Source organism: Periophthalmus magnuspinnatus, chromosome 2 (assembly GCF_009829125.3).
Source record: "Periophthalmus magnuspinnatus isolate fPerMag1 chromosome 2, fPerMag1.2.pri, whole genome shotgun sequence".
Lineage (NCBI taxonomy): Eukaryota > Metazoa > Chordata > Actinopteri > Gobiiformes > Gobiidae > Periophthalmus > Periophthalmus magnuspinnatus.
Window position 1 is genome coordinate 16,370,665 of NC_047127.1, and position 19,046 is coordinate 16,389,710.

Below are 19,046 nucleotides of genomic sequence, written 5' to 3' on the forward strand. Positions count from 1 at the left end.
TGAGTCACATCTCTGATAGCCCCGTCTCCTAGCAGCAGCGTATCTCTGACCTTGATGTTTGGTACAGACCGCCTGTATGCTGCCGCTCTTTTGCCAACTTCATTGCTCTTGTTTTGCGACAAAAATCCATTTTCTGTTTGTATATTAACATCAACATCAGTCTGTGACAGTGGTAAAAATCTGTTTGTAAGCTGTATTTTGGGTGATGTAACTATATTAGCATTGCCTCTTATCACTTGTCACGTTGGCTTGAAATTCTTGTCTTTACAAAGTTTTGGAAAAGACACCGTATCACTCAGGTTTAAGTTGAAAGTTGCAGCTTTTTCATTCTCTTCTCTGAAAGTAACTGTACGCTGCTTACCACTGGAGGTCACAGGGAGCGTTCGGTGAAGTCCTTTTTCAGATTCTAAAACAAATATCCATGCTTGTAGCTCAATAATTTGTTGTTGATAGTTCTGACAGCGTTCGCAGAAAGAATTCCTTTTGTTTCTTCCCCGCGGACATGTTGGTGGCTCGTCAAAAATTTTGTAAAAAAATGTGAAAATGGTTTAAAAATCTTGGTTTACTTAAGAGAAAATCATAACTAAACAAATCTCCCAGAAGAGGTAAAATGATTAAAAAAGCAAAGTAAGGAGGAAGCAGCAGGAGCAAGCAAGGTTTTGCCTTTGCTTTTTGATCAAAGACAGAGTCTGGAACTAATCAAGCTTGATAATACAAACATACAGTGAGGCAAATAAATATTTGAACACCCTGTGATTTTGCAAGTTCTCCCACTTAGAAATCATGGAGGGGTCTGAAATTTTCATTTTTACTACAGGGCAACTGCCAAGCAGCATGGTGAAAAAAGATCCACTGTTGGAGCAATTATTAGAAAATGGCAGAAGCTAAACATGACTGTCAGTTTCCCTCGGACTGGAGCTCCATGCAAGATCTCACCTCGTGGGGTCTCAATGATCCTAAGAAAGGTGGGGAATCAACCCAGAACTACACAGGAGGAGCTGGTCAATGACCTGAAAAGAGCTGGGCCCACCGTTTCCAAGGTTACTGTTAATAATACGCGAAGACGTTATGGTTTAAAATCATGCAAGGCACGGAAGGTTCCCCTGCTTAAATCAGCACATGTCCAGGCCCGTCTTAAGTTTGCCAATGACCATTTGGATGATCCAGAGGAGTCATGGGAGAAATTCATGTGGTCAGATAAGACCAAAATAGAACTTTTTGGTCTAAATTCCACTTGACGTGTTTGGAGGAAGAAGAATGATGAGTACCATCCAAAGAACACCATCCCTACTGTGAAGCATGGGGGTGGTAGTATCAGGCTTTGGGGGTGTTTTTCTGCACATGGGACAAGACGATTGCACTGTATTAAGGAGAGGATGACCAGGCCATATATTGCGAGATTTTAGGGAACAACCTCCTTCCCTCAGTTAGAGCACTGAAAATGGGTTGTGGCTGGGTCTTCCAACATGACAATGACCTAAAGCACACAGCCAGGATAACCAAGGAGTGGCTCCGTAAGAAGCATATCAAGATTCTGGAGTGGCCTAGCCAGTCTCCAGACCTAAACCCAATAGAAAATCTTTGGGGGAGCTCAAACTCCGTGTTGCTCAACAACAGCCCAGAAACCTGACTGACTTATAGAAGATCCGTGTGGAGGACTGGGCCAAAATCCCTCCTGCAGTGTGTGCAAACCTGGTGAAAAACTACAGGAAACGTTTGACCTCTGTAATTGCAAACAAAGGCTACTGTACCAAATATTAACATTGATTTTCCCAGGTGTTCAAATACTTATTTGCAGCAGTAACATACAAATAAATTATTTCAAAAATCATACAATGTGATTTCCAGATTTTTTTTAGATGATGTCCTCTTACAGTGGACATGCACCTAAGATGAACATATCAGACCCCTCCATGATTTCTAAGTGAGAAAACTTGCTACTTATTTGCCTCACTGTATGAGAAATTAAATTTGAAATAAAAGACATCAGTAGTATTCATTTCTTATTTAAATAAAATAAATATTGTTTCTCTGTGTAGTAATCAATTTGGCCGAGGTGATTAGTGGCTTGGTTGCTAATGAGAAACACAACAAAATGGTAGAAAATTCAATAATTTTGAGAAACGTCATGTCAGTTGAAGATTTTCACACCACTGGTTTAAGATTAAAATGAACCGTTTTATAAAAATCCAGCACAAAATCTATTTATTTGCAAACCTTTTTTTTACTTAACTACTATTATTACATTTCGATATGAATTAATGGTATAAAATAGCAAAATAACTAAAAATAAATAAATACAGAAATTAATTAATTACTAACACGAGCTCTTTTGCGACAAATTCATATAAAATGTCAGTCATCTGTCATAGTAATATAAATATATGTTATATTTATATTACTATATTTAATCTCATTACAGTAAACCTTTTCCATTTTATTGCAGCACATGACATCATCTTTTATCAATTTAATCATAACAGCAGTTCTCACACCGCTCCTGTTGGTGTCCTGTCCCGTGGTCCCCCTGTGACGCAGATCAGGCAGAGCTCGGGGCGTGTGTGGAGCTAAAAGCTAACGCTAACGTCGCGTCCGGGCCACAACAACACATTTCTAAACCCTCACAAATGTTTAACCCGCAGCGCTGATGGATTTCGACGCGTTATTTAGCGAAAAGTCCCTGGAGTTTTCCGATTTTCAAGAATTCACGGTAAGTTTGGTTTAGTTTAGAGCCAATGTTGTAGCTAAACCTAAGCTGCGCAAAGGCTAATGGCGCTAAAGATCAGCTGAGTTGTTTATTTTTTATCACCAACGTGCGGCTAAAGTGTGTATAAAGTTGATTATTTATTCGATCATCATACATTGAGGTTGAACACGGAGATTTTCTGTTAAGTCCTTCAGTAACTTCATTTTGCTTGTATATTTGTAGCTATGGCGTAGCATTAGCAGCTACTGACAGTTGTCAAAACATTAACACACTTTAGCGCTTAGGTTTTGGTCTCATTTTTAAGAAACTGTTTTTATTGAAGTAGCCAAGGTTGATGCAAACAGTCCTACAGTATACATTCAATATGCATGCAGTTAAATTGTTAAATAAGAGAACACCGAGAAGTTGGGACACGATGTACCCTTTGACTGTACAGTATATGAGTCATGTAACTCTGGAAGTGATTTATGACTGAAATTGTTGCGTAATATAAACATAGTGTGTGTAATCCATCAGTCGTCCACGTATGATCCATATAAATATCTGTCAACTCCTACAACTTTTTGATCAGTTTACAGATTTTATATTTTTCTTTTACAATAACATAAAGGTAATTTTTGTGTGCTACCTGGGGCTTGTTAGACTTTAATCTGAGCTTAATTTTAACACAGTCTTCTGACCAGAAATATCTTAAAATTTGTGTCTCCATGATCATAACAAAATGTATATGAAACACTGCATAGCCAAGATTTTTGTAGCATACCAATACCTGAGTAAAAGATTGATAAGAGAAACGTTTGTATATCCCACAATGGGGAAATTACAATGTTGCAATGGAAAGTTCAAGAACAGGAGGTTAAGAAAATGCAATCAGAATCTAAATAAAAAAATAACTATTAAAATATAAAAAATGCCATTCATAGCTACACCAAATATATTTATCTTTTTATTTTGCTTAGTATTCAGAACTAAAACAGAAGGATTGTTGAATAATAGTCAGTGATATTATTTAGCTTGCATTGTAACACTTTAAATAACACATATTTCCTCTACAGTTCATCCCTGGTCATCAGAAGCTATCAGAGCGGGTCAGAAAACGCCTTTACTATGGACTGGACAAAGATGTGTCACTGGACGCACTCTCCGGACCTGTCACTGGTTTGTCTATGATCTGAAACAGAAAATGTATTTTACTGGGGGGGGGGGGCTGCCTAGCTCAATGTTGTGTTTTATACATTTTAAAAATCTTGTTTTGTCTCGTTCTCGTAGACCCAATCTCGTGTCTTGTGTCTCGTTCCATTCTAAACACAAATAAAATGGTTTTACATTTGGTCTTTTTGATAGAAAATTTACATACTGTGGCTTTAAGTTGGTTTTTCATGTTTTTCATTGCGAACAGTAATTTGGCAATTAGATGAGTCAGATTTTGTTTTGAAGAATTATAATTTTGATTAAACTTAAAAAAAAAATTTTTTAAACTAACACATTTTAATTATTTTTTCCAGATATTGCTGTTGAATTCTTCCAAAAATCTGCTCCCAGCCCTATACGAAAACTCCACAAGAAATATGCCGCCCATGTTGCCAGGTCTGCCCTTTACATCTTTTATCTAAATCTAACTTGAAGGGCCCATATTACAGTATTCTCTGATGTATGTTAAAAAAAAAACACACTTGTTTTTTAATCAAAAACATGGGCATGTGTTTTGTTTCATTCAAACATGTTTAACACACCCAGCATATTTAGGCTGAGTTCTTCTCTCAAACAGAAAAAACTCTGTTGCACCTTGTGATTTCCTTTAGTACAGGAAGTGCTCTACTGTACATTCACTAGAATTATTTGGATAATTTTAGTCCTGAAATTGCCAATCTCTACTGAACTAAAGGTAAGGGGTAACTGTTAACTACCACTTCATGACATCACAAGGTGGAACAGCACATTTTTTGCTTTGAAGATGTAGACAGACCAATAATAAAGTGTTACTCAAACATGTGTGAATGAAACAAAATACAACTGCAGGTGTGTTTTGGGGAGGTAACGACATTATAACATGTCTTAAAGCTCACAAAAGTCAATTTTGTGTAATATCGGACCTTTAATGCCTTTTTTATTTTTATATATATTTATTATTGCATTTCTTTCCTCCTCTCAGAGAGGCCTGTATCTCCCCATGTGCTATGATGCTAGCCCTGGTCTACATTGAACGACTCCGACACAGAAATCCCGAATATTTACAGAAGATCTCCTCATCCGACCTCTTCCTAATCTCAATGGTACGGATTTAACTTTCTGGGGCTATTTGTAGCACACACCTGGTTTGCAGGAGCAGACAGGAGCAGACAGGAGCTAGAACAGGATGATTTTTTGTTATATTGGATCAGTTTAGCCCTGGATTCTATTATAGGGATTAGAACTGGTATAGTCCTACTTAAGTTTGGTTTAGTTTAAAATGTTTGAATTGTAGCATCATTTTAAAATATTTTTTCTGTAATTTTTAATGATGGTTGTTAGTTACCAAGTTCTTAAGACACAGAGGTTTAGTCCTGGTTTAGTACTCCATTAGTTCCAAGAGTTCTGGTTGGATTCTATGTTTACTTCTATGTTTAGTTCTACATAACAGCTTTGTGTTGATCCAGATCTGGTTTAGTGCATTTAGTTTTGATTTTGTCCTGATTTAGTTTTGAGTTAAGTTATAGTTCAATCCTTGTACAGAGTTTGGGGGTGGTTTTATTTATCAGTGGGATAAAGAAGCTTTAGTCCTTGTTTCGTTCCTTATTCAGTCCTTGGGTAGTCCCTTTTCAGTCCTGCTCTGATCTCGTCTCAGTTCAGTCCCTGGTTTACGGTGCGTTCACACTTGCACGTAGAATACATCTAAATTGGAATTAAACTGGGTTTAACTTCAGAAGTAATCATGTACTTTACCAGGATAGATCAGAACCAAACCAAGTGTATCTGGACTAAACTAGGCTCAAACCAGGAGCAAACAAAGACAAGTGTGAATGCACCCTTTCCTCATTTAGATTTGGCTCTGTCCCGGCTCTGTCCCGGCTCTGTCCCGGCTCTGTCCCGGCTCTGTCCCGGCTCTGTCCCGGCTCTGTCCCGGCTCTGTCCCGGCTCTGTCCCGGCTCTGTCCCGGCTCTGTCCCGGCTCTGTCCCGGCTCTGTCCCGGCTCTGTCCCGGCTCTGAGTTAATATTAAGTCCCTTTCTATGTGTTTCAGATGGTTGCCAGTAAGTACCTGTACGATGAAGGTGAGGAGGAGGAGGTGTTTAATGATGAGTGGGGCACCGCGGGAAAGATGGACGTTCAAACGATCAACAGCCTGGAGATCAGCTTTCTTAGCGCCATCGTGAGTCCACACACACATACTACAGCTTCGACTGATTACAGCTTCACTGTGTCATTTTTGTGGTCAAGGGTACACCACCTGCTTGTCTCAATGGAGTTTGAACACTGTACAGAGTTATTACTTTACCTGGAAATTTGCACAATATTGGATTAAAAATCCAGATGCCTTCCCTGTGTCTCTATGGGATCTTACTCTGTGTACAAGTTGCTAACCCTGTAATTTAAACAAACAAACATGTTCTGAAATGCATGGGATTCTTGCATTAGTTTAAAGTCCAGATTTCAGTCTTGTCAGATGTGAATGCTCGTGGTTTAAAATGTCAACTGTAACGAACGTTAGTTCCAGAAACATTGATTTATTCTGTTCTTTTGTTTCAGGAGTGGAGTTTGTTCACGGAGCCAAACGATTTCTTTGACATCCTCAGTCAACTAGAAACTAAGTACGAACCCACACCCTTTTGTAGCCCAGGTCTATCTCCAGTTTAGTCCTAGTTTATTCATGAGATAGAACTGTTTTTGACCTGGTTCAGTCTTTGTTTAGATATGGATTGTTCCTTGTTTAGTCCTGGTGTAGTCCTGATTTCCTCATGGCTGTATTATTTGTCATTTTAATTATGAATTGAAGCAAATACAGTTTACTTTCTGTTTATTTAACATGTTATATATGTTTTTGTCCTTAGCATTGCACGGCGCCAGGGCCTGAGGAGAGGGTGGTTCACTTACACTGACCTCTGTGTCCTTTTGGAACAGTCCTCCTGGAACCAAGCTCTCATGTCTATGTACCAGCACTTTACCAAGGCAAGTCTAATCTGTATCAGCCAGGCAAGTCCTAAATCGCTTTGAGACCTGGACTGGACTAGGGCTATCGGCCTCATTCCCCTCCTCCACAACGTATAGATTTTCTAGCAATCTTCTTAGCCATATGATCAAGCCTTTAGTCCACTTTTAGTCCAGTTTTAGTCCTGGTTGAGAACCAACTTTAACCCTTTCTCTCCCTCAGGTCTCATGTCTGATCAGCCTGGTCTACCTCACCACTGTAGCCGGACTTTTCGCCTCCTCTGCTGTTCTGCATGCGCTCAGTCTGCACCAGGACCTCTCTCTCCTCCCAGCCTCTCTCGCCCCTCTCAGCCCCTCCCACAACCTGCACATTCCTGCGGTTCACCTCACAGTACCCTCTCCTGGTCACCACCGCTGTTGCGTCCTAGCTAACAAAACTCCACCCCTAACCCCACCCCAAAGTCCACCCAGTGACCCCTCCCCGCTGCTCTGTTTCTGGGGATCGCTCCTCGCCTCCATGGGACATTTCCACCTGGATCAGGACACGTCATGGTCCTATTTTTGCCCTGGATGCCTCGCCAGATCCCAAAAGTTCCAGTGTGGCCTTAAGAACTCCTCTTTTTCTGATCCTGGAGGTTTGAAATATTCCGAAAAAGGTTTGGAATCGACTGTTCTGGGAAAAGTTGATCCGCCACTACCTGAAGTTAAGTTTGGGTGCTGCCATCCGGACGCCATTTTGAACAAAGCGCTCCTCGTTCCCGGGTAGAACTTGCCAATCAAAGCTGGAGTTTAGAACTGAGACAGGACCCGTGTTCAGACCCGTGTTGGTTTACAACTTGTCTTGGAGAGACCCCAAACAGTTCAAAACTAAATTAATTTTATGTTCTAGGCGTTTTTCAGTTTTGGTAATCCATGAGCTGTAGCTTGTTTTCAAATTCAAATTGGATTATTATTGTTATTATTATTTTGACCTAGTTTTCATCCTTTAGCTTGGAAGGTTGTACTGAAACAGGTGAAATTTGAACTCAAAAATGGAGCTTATGGTTTTATTTGAAATTCTGACTAGAATTTACCAATGTGATTTACAAGATTAAAACTTGTGCTGAGACCTATCCCTCGATGCTAAACCTGTGACTGCTTAAAATCATTACAAAAAGAGCAGAGCCTCAGTGAGCAGAACCACTGGTTTAGTTTGTCTCAGAGGAGCTTCAACAAACAACAAGTTGGATATATTGATCAAAAATCTTGGCAACTATTTAAAGACGGGGTTTTATACAAAATGAATGCATTTTTTTCCAGCTTTCTACCATGTTATTATGTTCCCTCATCAAAAACATGCCTGAAGAGGTTTTAGACGTCATCCATGCATATTTGAGTATTTTAGCGATCTCCTTCGGGTCCTCTCTATGGTTAGCTGTTACTATAAGGCTCCACCCACAAATCTACATCATTTATGCTCCCACGTGACAATTCTCTATAAATGTACAAAAACACGATTAAAAACTAACACAACAACTCAACAAACCTGATGTGAGGTGCAGTAGGTTCATTAGTGGGATGGGGCTGATTGTGTTGTGATAGCTCTCTGAAGGGGGAGTGACTTAATGTGGGGAGCAAATGGAGTGGGGGGGGGGGGGGGACTCAGAATGTCAAAAGCTAAACTGAAATTTAGAAAACTTGTTAACACGCTGTTTTAGGCGAATATAGCATTTTCAAAACAAAAGGGTAACGTGGTGATCTGAATGTTATGTGTTAGCAGTTAATACCCCATTGAAGTAAAATACCCCCTCTTTAAATTGCAACTGTAAATGTTGGGGTCAGATTTGATTTATATCAGCGCATGTCCTGAGTCCTTGAAGTCCTGCTTTACATCTTAAAGTACATTTTCTGGACATGATCCTTCTCCCATGTTCAACTCCAGCTTAGAAACAGACACAATTAGAACAGCTTATTGTTATTTTGCCATTGTTAAAACTCGCTGGGTCGTTCAAACTGGACATACATCTTCTCTTTATTAAATCTTCATATGTTTTTTTTTTTTTTATTACAAACAGTTAAAGAGTGTAGAATTATTCATTTGGTTCACAAATTTCAAAAATGTACCAAAAAAGTCTAAATTGTGGATCCAGAGATGTGGTTCGGACCTGGTTCGGACCTGGTCCGGACCTGGTCCGGACCTGGTTCTGTTTCTCTAATTGAACGACCCTTTTGCACACTTTGGTTTGTTTTTCTCATCTGTGTCTTTCTCTGGTTTATTTTGAAGTTTGAGGCTTTTATTTTGAAAGTGTTCTGCAGTTAAAGGGACGTTACTTATACAGTCGCTTATTATAAAGTTTACATTTAGAATTTGGGTTTGGTTTTCTAAAATGACATCCGGAAAAATCTTTAGTGTAGAAAACGTGAGTTTCCTCTTGGTATTTTGTGGTGGTTAGTTTTAAATTGTTCAGACTTATTTTGAAAAGCTGTTGCTGTGGCACTTGGGTGAAAATTATGATGAAAACCAGCCCATTTTCTGTCACGCTTGTACTCTTATTTTGAAGGTGCACTCCGCTCTTGGTTCTCAGAGTTCGTAAAATGCAGCGATTTTTGGTTGGATTTGGAAGTGGAAAAGTTCAAATGTTTTGACCCAAAGCACAACTTCCTAATTCTGTAAATGTGTAAAAACATTGTATAAATCTGCAGTAATAAATAATCTCCCATTTTGTGGCAATTTGTGTGCATCATTTCACATATCTACACATTCAAATTTAGTTAAGTCCTGGTTTAGTCCTGGTTTAGTCTTGGTTTAGTCCTGGTTTCATCCCTGCTTTAGACCCTATTTTATTGCTGGTTTAAACCTAGTTTAGTCCTAATTAAGTCCTGGTATAATCTTGGGTACATACTGGATTAGTCCAGGTGTAGACTTGGTTTAGTCCCTGGTATAGACCCTGGTTTAGGCCGAGTTTAGTCCTGGGTTACGTTGGCTTTAGTCCGGGTTTAGTCCTGGTTTAGTTTTGGTTCAGTCCTGGTTTAGTTTAGTGGGATGTGTGGATCATTAAGTTGAATGTATTTATTTTCAAGTGGGTTACAACATTATTACATTTACTTCTATTTACCTTTTGAATATATTATTTAAAAGCATTTTTTATCATGAGCAGTCGGCTGGTTCAGCCCTCTAACCATAGGCTTTGTGGTTTCATCTCTGCCTAGTCACTATTACTTGGGCAAGACACTTCACCCTATCCACCGTTATAGAAAATCGTTTTAAAATGTTACTATGCTATTTACCAACCCTTAACCTCTATTTCACTCAGCAGAGGAGGTAAAGCAGATAAAAAATATACTCTAAGTAAGAATATAGTTACTTCAAAAATATTACTCAAGTAAAAGTATAAAGTAGTTGTCCAAGAAATTAAAGTAAAGTACAGTACTGAAAACTACTGTAGCTGCTGTCACTGTGTCTCCTCCCTCTGAACTTTTGCTCAAGCTGTTTGTCCAAAAATAGGTCAGGATTGTAGACCTCTCTGTGGCTTCAGTCCTGGTCTAATCCTGGTCTAATCCCAGTCTAGTCCTGGTCCCGGTCTGGTCCTGGTCTGGTCCTGGTCTGGTCCTGATCTGGTCCTGGTCTGGTCCTGGATATGCCCTTCTCTGGCTCTGGGATCCATGGACGGCGTGGCTCTTTCAGGTTTGGTAAATAGTTTGGAGTAAGTGGAGCTTATTTTTAGAGGAGCTGTTATGAGGAGTGTGGGATTTGTAAATGCCACATGAAGGAAACAAACAAACTCCTGGTTTAATCCTAGTTCAGTCCTGGTCTAGCTCTGGTTTAGTCCTGGTTCAGTCCTGGTTTAGTCCTGATTTAGTCCTGGATTAGTCCTGATTTAGTCCTAGTTTAGTCCTGATTTAGTCCTGGTTTAGTACTGTTTTAGTTCTGGTCCTGCTCCTGCTCCTGACAGGTTTAAACCTCTCTCTATTGTTGTGTCCTTGGGCAAGATACTCCACCCTGTTTGTTGTTAAGGGCAGAAAAGAATTTTAAAATGTCCCATATTAAAATAAATCCATGTTTTGTCCAGGTGCAGATTGTGGAGTTTTCATGGATTTCATGAAGAGTCACAGCTGTTACGAGGCTGTCCCCACCAGCAGCAAAGTCCTACTATTAGACACCAAGCTCCAGGTCTGAACCAGGACTGGACCAGGACTGGACCAGAACTGAACCTGGACTAATCCAGGTCTAAACCAGGTCTTTTTTCAGGTGAAGGCTGCATTCTTGGCTCTGGTCTCTAACGGTCTCAGAGCAGCTCCTCTTTGGGACAGTAGGAGACAGCGCTTTGTTGGTAAGAACTTTCATCTAACAACACATTTTGAATTTGAACACATTAAAGTGCCTATGACAGGATTTGATTATTCTCATATTTTGGCTTAATTTAATGGGATAATATAATATAAATTATAGTTTTACATCAACAAAGAAGCAATTTGTAAAGAAAAGCTGAAAATTAAGTTGAAAATGACAGGAAGTGACATCACACTGGGCGAATTCTGTCCATAAGTTTGTCACAATTTATACAAGAACGCACATTTTTTTTCTGATACTTTAAATGTGATTTCAATAAAATAAATGTGGTTTGTTATCGTTTTATTTCTCAGATAATGATTAATTATTAATCTGTGTATATTAGAGGAGTTTTAGCCAAGTGTATAATATGGTTGCTAGGTAACAATTATGAAATTCATTAGTGTAATATTACACTATTTTCAGATCTATGTTATGTTTCCTTCTCCTCGCCTGGTCTTCCTCCTCCTCGCCTGGCACTCCTCCGCCCCCCTCCCTCCTCCTCACCTGGCCGATTTTTCTTGTTTTGTCTGATTTTTCCTGTTGTTTGATTTTCCTGTTTGTTTTTGTGTGTAGGCAGCACGGTGGCTGAGTGGCAACACTCATGCCTCACAGCAAGAAGGTTTGGTTCGATCCCCGGGTTGCCCAGGCCTTTCTGTGTGGAGTTTTGCATGTTTCTCCCCGTGTCTGGATGGGTTTCCTCCGGGTACTCCAGTTTCCCCCATCAACCAAAACATGAACGCCCTTCGAGACAACTGTTGTTGTGATTTTGGGCGTTACAAAAATAAAATGAATTGAATTGAATTTCCTCATGACAAACAAACCTGGAGTTGTGTTTTGTTTCATTCACACATTTAACACACAAACCCTGCACATTTAGGCTGAGTTCTTATCTCAAACAGAAAGCACTCTGTTCCACCTTGTGATGTCATGTGGTAATACAGGAAGTGCTCCACTGTGTTTTTAAACTCCATACACCTTCACTAGAATCATTTTGATGATTTCAGCCCTGGAATAACCAATCTCTACTGAACTACAGGTTAAAGGAGCTGTTAAATTGAAAACTACTACTTCATGACATCACAAGGTGGAACAGAGCATTTTGAACTTTGGAGATGTAGACAGACTAATAATACATGGTTTACTCAAACATGTGTGAATGAAACAAAACATAACTCCAGGTCTGTTTTTGAGGACATAACAGCATTACACATTTTTTTTGTGTTTTGTGTAACACAGGTTTAAAATACATTGACCTGAAATATGTTTTAATGAAATGAGCATAAAAGTGTCATAGACACATTAATAAAGACCAGTATTGGTGTTTTTTGTTTGTTTTCAGGGATGCTGACGATCACAGACTTCATCAACAGCCTTCACTGCTTCTACAGGTCTCCTCTGGTCAGAAACACCATTTTTGTACAAATATTTTTTTAAACTCTAAATATATAGGCCTATGTCTGTGTTTAGCACAGGTACTGTCCCACACAGTCTTCACAGTGTTTGTTTCTCTCAGGTTCAGATGTTTGAGCTGGAGCGCCATCGCATCGACACCTGGAGAGGTCTGGCCTTTCAAAGTAAAAACACAAGACTCTAACTGTTACTATTACTACTGCTATTACTATTACTACTACTGCCGCTACTATTACTGCTACTGCTACTACTGTACTACTATTACTACTACTACTATTGCCACTACTATTATGATTACTACTGCTGCTGCTACTACTACTATTACTACCACTACTACAACTGCCACTATTATTACTACTACTACCACTATTATTGTAATTACTAAATCTTCTATTACTACTGCTATTTCTACTGCCACTACTATTACTATTACTACTACTACTATTGCCACTACTTCTGCTACTACTGTTACTACTATTACTACTACTATTATGGCCGCTACTATTACTACTCTTACTACTACTACTACTAATTCTAACACTACTACCACTACTACTGCTATTTCTGCCAGTACTATTACTACTACTACTACTACTACTGTGATTATATTATGTGAGTTCTGTTCTTGTTGTAGAAGTTTATCTGAAACATTCCCATCACGGTCTGATCAGCATCTCTGCAAACACCAGGTGAAACAAACATACTTCAACCTTTTATTTAAAGCTGCACTGTGTAGCTTTTCTATCCACTGCCTGCTTGTCTCCATGGAGATGTTGTTGACTTGCTTGACACTTGCATTTACTGACTTACAGGTATAACCATAAAAAATATATATTTTTATTGTGAACAGACTTGCCTTTCCACAGATCTGACACTGCACTTGAAAAAATACATAATGCAGTTTTAAATTACACAGATGACCCTTTAGTAAGTTATAGCATTGAGTCTGACAGAAACTTTTGAATGACAATTCCTGCTTCTCTGATTGGCAAGGCTGTCTGATCCTCTTCTCTGATTGGTCATTTCATGCAGTTTCTCTCCTCTAACTGGTCGTTCAGTCCTCTCCTCTCTTATGATTGGTCCTCCTCCGCTCTGATTAATCATTTCACATTCCTCCTCTCATGTGATTGGTTGTTCTGTTCTCTCCTCCTCTCTGATTGGCTGTTTCACACTCCTCCTCCTCTCTTCTGATTTGCCGTGTTGTCTCATCCTCTTCTCTGATTGATTCACACTGTTCCTCTCCTCTAATTGGCTTTTTCACAGTTCTCCTCTCTTCTGATTGGCTGGTTCACACTCCTCCTCCCCTGTGATCGGTCATTCTGTCCTTTCGTCACTGATTGGCAGTTTCACACTCCTCCTTTCTTCTGATTGGCCGTATTATCTCATCCTCTTCTCTGATTGGCTGTTTCACACTCCTACTCTCTTCTGATTGGCTGTATTGTTTCATCTTCTCTGATTGGCTGTTACACGCTGCTCCAATCAATCCTTTGACTGGCTCTTCTCAGACAGTTCTCTTCTCTGATTGTTTGTTTCTCCGTCCTCCTCTCTTCTTGATTGGCCGTGTTGTCTCATCGTCTCCTCTGATTAGCCGTGGTGTCTTATTCTCTCCTCTGATTGGCCATTCTGTCCTCTTCTTCTTTCTAATTGGCCGTTTCGCACTGATCCTCTTCACTGATTTTATTTCATACTGCTCCTCTCTTCTGATTGGTCGATCTGTCCTCTCCTCTCTGATTGGATGTTTCTGTCAGGATCTGCCCATAGTTTTTGCCTTCTCCCTCCTCCTCTCTGCTTCTCCCTCTCCTTTCTCACATGGACATAACATGGGTGTGACATGGGCGTGGCATTGATGTGACCAGACCATGTTTGGCAGATAGCACACCTGCCTTCTATCATCCCATCAGCTGCAGTACAAGAAGTCTGGCTCTTCAACCGCTTTTCACCTGTTCTTTTATTCTGCTACCAGTACTGCCCACCTGCCCTCTTGCCCGCCTGCCTATCTACCTGTCTGCCTGTCTTCTTAGAAAGTATATATAAATGGACAAAGCTAACCTGCTAGCCGCTGAGTTCCAAATAGGAAGCGATCATGGGCGCGCATCCGGCTCCATCAACTTCATCGGCTCCAATTCACTTTGGAAAAATATGGCCCCTCTCTCTGTAACTGCTGCTGTCAGCCTCATAATTTTGGTCTTAAAATGTTTGTATCTGACCCTGTTTTTTTTTTTTTCGCTATTGTTTCCATAACTCAAAATATAACATGAACATTAATAAGTGACAAATCAGGCGCCTTCTTTCCCTGAGGTCGCTCTTGATATCGGTTTGATTGACAGCGTTGCTAATTGCCCGTTCCCTGCTAAACCAGCACTGTGTCGGTGGGAAGGGCCGTTGACTTCAACAGCTTTGCTCCAGATTGGCTCTTTGGTTGCTATGATACTCACAGTCAGAATTCCCGAATATGGAACTTGGCTCCAAATTCGCCCCCTATAACTGCTATCCTCAATGAGCTTCATTTGGAGCTGAACGCTGTGGGTGACGTCACACTCACTTAGTCCACTTCTTTATATGGGCTATTCTGCCCTTACAATATTCCAGGAAAACTTTGTAATAAATCAGTCCTCCTCTCTTCTGATTGGTCAGTCTGTCTGCTCCCGATGGCTGTTTCTCACTCATCCTTTCCTCTGATTGGTTGTTAGCTTGTTTGAGGCGGTCCTGATGTTGCTCCGGTTTAAGATCCATCGACTTCCTGTTCTGGATCCAGAGTCTGGAGATGTTCTGCACATCCTCACTCACAAACGCATCCTCAAGTTCCTCTACCTCTATGTAAGACCTGATCCAAAACTGGATTAGTCCTGGTTTAGTCCTGGTTTAGTCCTGATTCAGACCTATTTTTAGTCCTGGCCCAGTTGTGGTTTAGACATGGTTTAGTCCTGGCTTAGTCCTGGTTTAGTGCTAATTCTGATTTAGCCCTGATTCAGTCCTGGTTCAGTTCTGGTTCAGACGTGGTTTTAGTGCTGGTCTAGACCTGGTCTAGTCCTGGTCTAGTCCTGGTTCAGTCCTGGTTCAGTCTGGTTTTTCTCAGTTGCAGACTCTTCCCAGACCCAGGTTCTTGGATCAGTCGGTCTTGGACTTGGGGATCGGGACTTTCTCAGACCTCGCTGTGATCCAGGACTCGGACTCTCTGTTCTCGGCTCTGACCCTGTTTGTCCAGCGGAGAGTCTCTGCGCTGCCTGTAGTCGACCAGCAAGGTACTACTACTACAACTACTGCTATTACATCTACTACTATTGCTACTGCTACTACTATTTCTATTACTTCTACTACTACAACTACTGCTACTACTGCCACTGTGACCACTACATCTGTTAAGTGTTTTTGCTCTTTCAGGTCATGTGGTTGGGCTGTACTCTAGATTTGACGTCATTGTGAGTATTTAAAAATGTACTATGTAACTTTTTGGGGATGTTATTGATTTGTCTGCAGTGGTCAATAGTGTCACATTAAACACATCTTTCTTTCATTTATTAAATTCTTCATTCTCTGATATTTATGAGTTCACAAACTAATGACAATCGGTTGTGACAGTCCGTCTTGGCTCCCGTTGGTGTGATTGGCCACTGTGGGCTGCAGAGGGACTTGAGCCTGTTCTCACAGAAATCCAGACTGTTTAGTTTGTGCCAAATGTGCAGAGAGAAGTGCTTTGTGCTTTTGTGCCTTGTTGATATTTCTCACAGTTCTGGATCTGGTTTGTAGAACTTGGCGGCACAGAAGTCCTACTCAGACCTGGAGGTGACAATGACAGAAACTCTGAAACGAAGAACTTGTTTCATTGAAGGAGTCCTCAAATGTTACCCCCAAGAGAGTCTGGAGACCGTACTTCAGCGGATAGTTCAGGCACAGGTCTGAACCAGGACTAAACCTGGACTGAACTGGGACTGAATCAGGACTGAACCGGAACTGGACCAGGAGTGAACCAGGACTGAACCAGGACTGGACCGGGACTGAACCAGGACTTCTTTGCAGGTCCATCGCCTGGTCATGGTGGACTCTGCAGACCGGGTCCAGGGGATTGTCTCTCTCTCAGACCTGCTCCAAGCTCTGGTCCTGAGCCCGGCTGGGATCAACGCCCTGCTCCCATGATGCACCTGGGCTCCACAACCTGGAGTCTGCAGTCTGTGGAAGGTACTGTGGAAGGGCATCTGACACACAGGAAGGACATCAGACACACACACACATCTGACACACGGGGAAGGCATCTGACACACCTAAGATGCATGGGGAGGGCATCTGATGTACACATTTGAGGCACAGGTCTACAGGGGGATGCATCTTTAAATTAGATTAGTTTAAGATGAACATTTGACAATAAAAGTGACTTGTATTTCACTTTAATAGAGAGAATAAAGAATAAGAATAAACCCGGTCTCTTAACACAATTCTCCCGTTTGTGTTTTTGTGTAGAGCTAAGGATCAGGACCAACAGAAGACCTCAAACAGGATTTATTTTAAAGAAATATGTATAGGTCAGATCATAGACTGTGTACTGTTTATTTGTATATATATATGTGTGTCTGTGTATGTGTATATATGTATAGTGCATACATGACCAGTCAGAAGTATGGACACACTTTTTCTTCTTTATTTCCATGATTATTCACTTTGTAGATTCTCACTGAAGCATCCAAATTATGAATGACACATATGGAATTGAGTATACAAAAAATAAACTCAAAACTTTCTAGATTTAAAAAGAATTAGATACAGCTTTTACCCTTTGCTTGACCCTGGTTTGCACTTTTGACGTTTCCTGACCCTAGTTTGCACAGCTGTGAAGTGAAAATTATTTCAGGAGACTTCATCATGAAGCTCACTGAGAGAAGGACGAGGGTTTGAAGCACTGTCCACAAAGCAAAGGATGGATAGTTTGAGGATTTGAATATAAAAAATATTTAGTTGAGTTATTTAACTCTTTTCTTTATTACATAATTCCATATATCTTGCTTCATATATTTGATGTCTTCTGTATGTATCTTATCTCGTTTGCACACGTTAGTGGCTCTGTGGATCAACCCCAGTGTGTACAAGCTTTAGTTCTGTTTACTTTACTTTTGGGTCAGTCACATTCATATACACCAAGCATCATTCACCTCAAACACCACGATCCATGTGAGACTCCATCAGCTGATCAAAGAACTATTTCTATGACAATGAGCTTCAAGGGACAAAGCCCGGTGAAAACGTGTGCACACGCTCGCTTCCCCTATACACGGTGGTCTTTTTTTTCCGCCTGTGGCTAAATACACCATGAGGACTGTTCCGACTGGTGAGAAAAAGCTTTTTGAACAACCCACAGACAGACCCACACTCACTTGTGCAGACAGACTCACCTGTGCAGACAGACTCACCTGTGTATACAGACCGAGGCTCACCTGTGCATACAGACCCAGGCTCACCTGAGCAGGGGAGACTAGCCTCCTTCTGGTCCAAATTGCCTCGTCAGACGAACGCATCAAACAGCAGCTCTTCGGGGCCTTTTCCTAGTGCTTTTTGCTCAATTCCCAGCACTTTTGCTGTCACAGTAAACTGTGGATATTAATTTGAACGTTTGGCTGGGTTCACCTCTCCAGGTGAAGACGCTCCGTGACCTCCTGTTTTAAGTGCTCTTGGACTGGCCGTTTACTACGATCAAGAATGCAACTGTTGGGTTCACACCGGCCCACCGCGTCAGAGCGAATGCTCTTTTATGTCGACCTAACAAATGGCAGTGTGAAAACAACCTAAAATGTAGAAAGTAGAAAACATAAAGAAAAAAAAACATTGAAAGAGAAGGTGTGTCCAAACTTCTTCCAGTCATGTTTATGTTGTATATAAAGTGTATGCTTCTGATCAATTTGACCACATTGGTCAGTGTTGTACAGGACTTAACTATAATGATAATAATTAAACTTTTATTATCCATCCGCCCATTTTCTTCCACTTTTCTGGGGCTGGGTTGTGGAGGCAGCATCCTGAGCAGGGTGGCCCAAACTTCCCTCTCCACACACACCTCTCCAGCTCTTCCAGGGAATCCCGAGGCGTTCCCAGGCCAGCCGAGAGATATAGTCCCTCCAGAGTGCCCTGGGTCTTCCCCAGGGCCTCCTCGCAGTGGGTGCCCGGAACACCTCTCCAGGGAGGCGTCCAGGAGGAATCTAGAATAGATGCCCGATCATCTCAGTTTGCTCCTCTCGATGCGGAGCAGTGGCTCTACTCTGAGCTTCTCCTGTGTGATTGAGCTCCTCACCCTATCTCTAAGGGAGATAGGGTGAGGGTAGTGCCCAGCCACTGGAGAAAGCTCATTTCCACCGCTTGTATCCACAATTTTGTCCTTTTGGTTATTACCCAAGCCCATAGGTGAGAGCAGGAACGTAGAATGACTGGTCAATCGAGAGCTTTGCCTTTCGACTCAGCTCCTTCTTTACCACAACAGCCCGATACAGCGACCACATCACTGCAGACGCTGC

The 19,046-nt window shown here is 41.1% G+C and overlaps 2 protein-coding genes across 7 annotated transcripts; both read left to right on the forward strand.

Annotated features, from left to right (window-relative positions):
* The first annotated feature begins 2,513 nt into the window (after positions 1-2,513).
* Positions 2,514-9,532, forward strand: cnppd1 (cyclin Pas1/PHO80 domain containing 1). Its single transcript, XM_033978772.2, has 8 exons — positions 2,514-2,710; positions 3,763-3,865; positions 4,213-4,294; positions 4,860-4,980; positions 5,926-6,054; positions 6,432-6,493; positions 6,734-6,851; positions 7,054-9,532. Exons 1-8 carry the CDS (start codon positions 2,648-2,650, stop codon positions 7,594-7,596), a joined length of 1,221 nt encoding a protein of 406 aa, XP_033834663.1. The 5' UTR covers positions 2,514-2,647; the 3' UTR covers positions 7,597-9,532.
* An 818-nt stretch (positions 9,533-10,350) lies between these two features.
* On the forward strand, positions 10,351-17,046 carry prkag3a (protein kinase, AMP-activated, gamma 3a non-catalytic subunit). Of its 6 annotated transcripts, none has more exons than XM_055226699.1 (12): positions 10,351-10,499; positions 10,880-10,980; positions 11,059-11,140; positions 12,482-12,540; positions 12,656-12,716; positions 13,187-13,241; positions 15,243-15,369; positions 15,629-15,794; positions 15,934-15,971; positions 16,300-16,446; positions 16,570-16,728; positions 17,008-17,046. In XM_055226699.1, exons 1-11 carry the CDS (start codon positions 10,448-10,450, stop codon positions 16,684-16,686), a joined length of 1,005 nt encoding a protein of 334 aa, XP_055082674.1. In that variant the 5' UTR covers positions 10,351-10,447; the 3' UTR covers positions 16,687-16,728; positions 17,008-17,046. The 6 variants fall into 6 exon arrangements, with proteins under 6 accessions (XP_055082674.1, XP_055082676.1, XP_033834788.2 ...); XM_055226701.1 differs by having other exon boundaries at positions 15,635-15,794; XM_033978897.2 differs by having other exon boundaries at positions 12,656-12,701.
* Positions 17,047-19,046: the final 2,000 nt, after the last annotated feature.

What these genes read in the sequence shown, in the direction of transcription:
- cnppd1 (XM_033978772.2), top strand. Translation starts at nt 2,648, where the DNA reads ATGGATTTCGACGCGTTATTTAGCGAAAAGTCCCTGGAGTTTTCCGAT. An exon ending in CTCAGTCAACTAGAAACTAA is followed by an intron (nt 6,494 to 6,733) that starts GTACGAACCCAC and finishes TTTTGTCCTTAG; the next exon opens with CATTGCACGGCGCCAGGGCC. An exon ending in TGTACCAGCACTTTACCAAG is followed by an intron (nt 6,852 to 7,053) that starts GCAAGTCTAATC and finishes TCTCTCCCTCAG; the next exon opens with GTCTCATGTCTGATCAGCCT.
- prkag3a (XM_055226699.1), top strand. Translation starts at nt 10,448, where the DNA reads ATGCCCTTCTCTGGCTCTGGGATCCATGGACGGCGTGGCTCTTTCAGG. An exon ending in GAGAGGTCTGGCCTTTCAAA is followed by an intron (nt 12,717 to 13,186) that starts GTAAAAACACAA and finishes TTCTTGTTGTAG; the next exon opens with AAGTTTATCTGAAACATTCC. An exon ending in ACTCTAGATTTGACGTCATT is followed by an intron (nt 15,972 to 16,299) that starts GTGAGTATTTAA and finishes TCTGGTTTGTAG; the next exon opens with AACTTGGCGGCACAGAAGTC.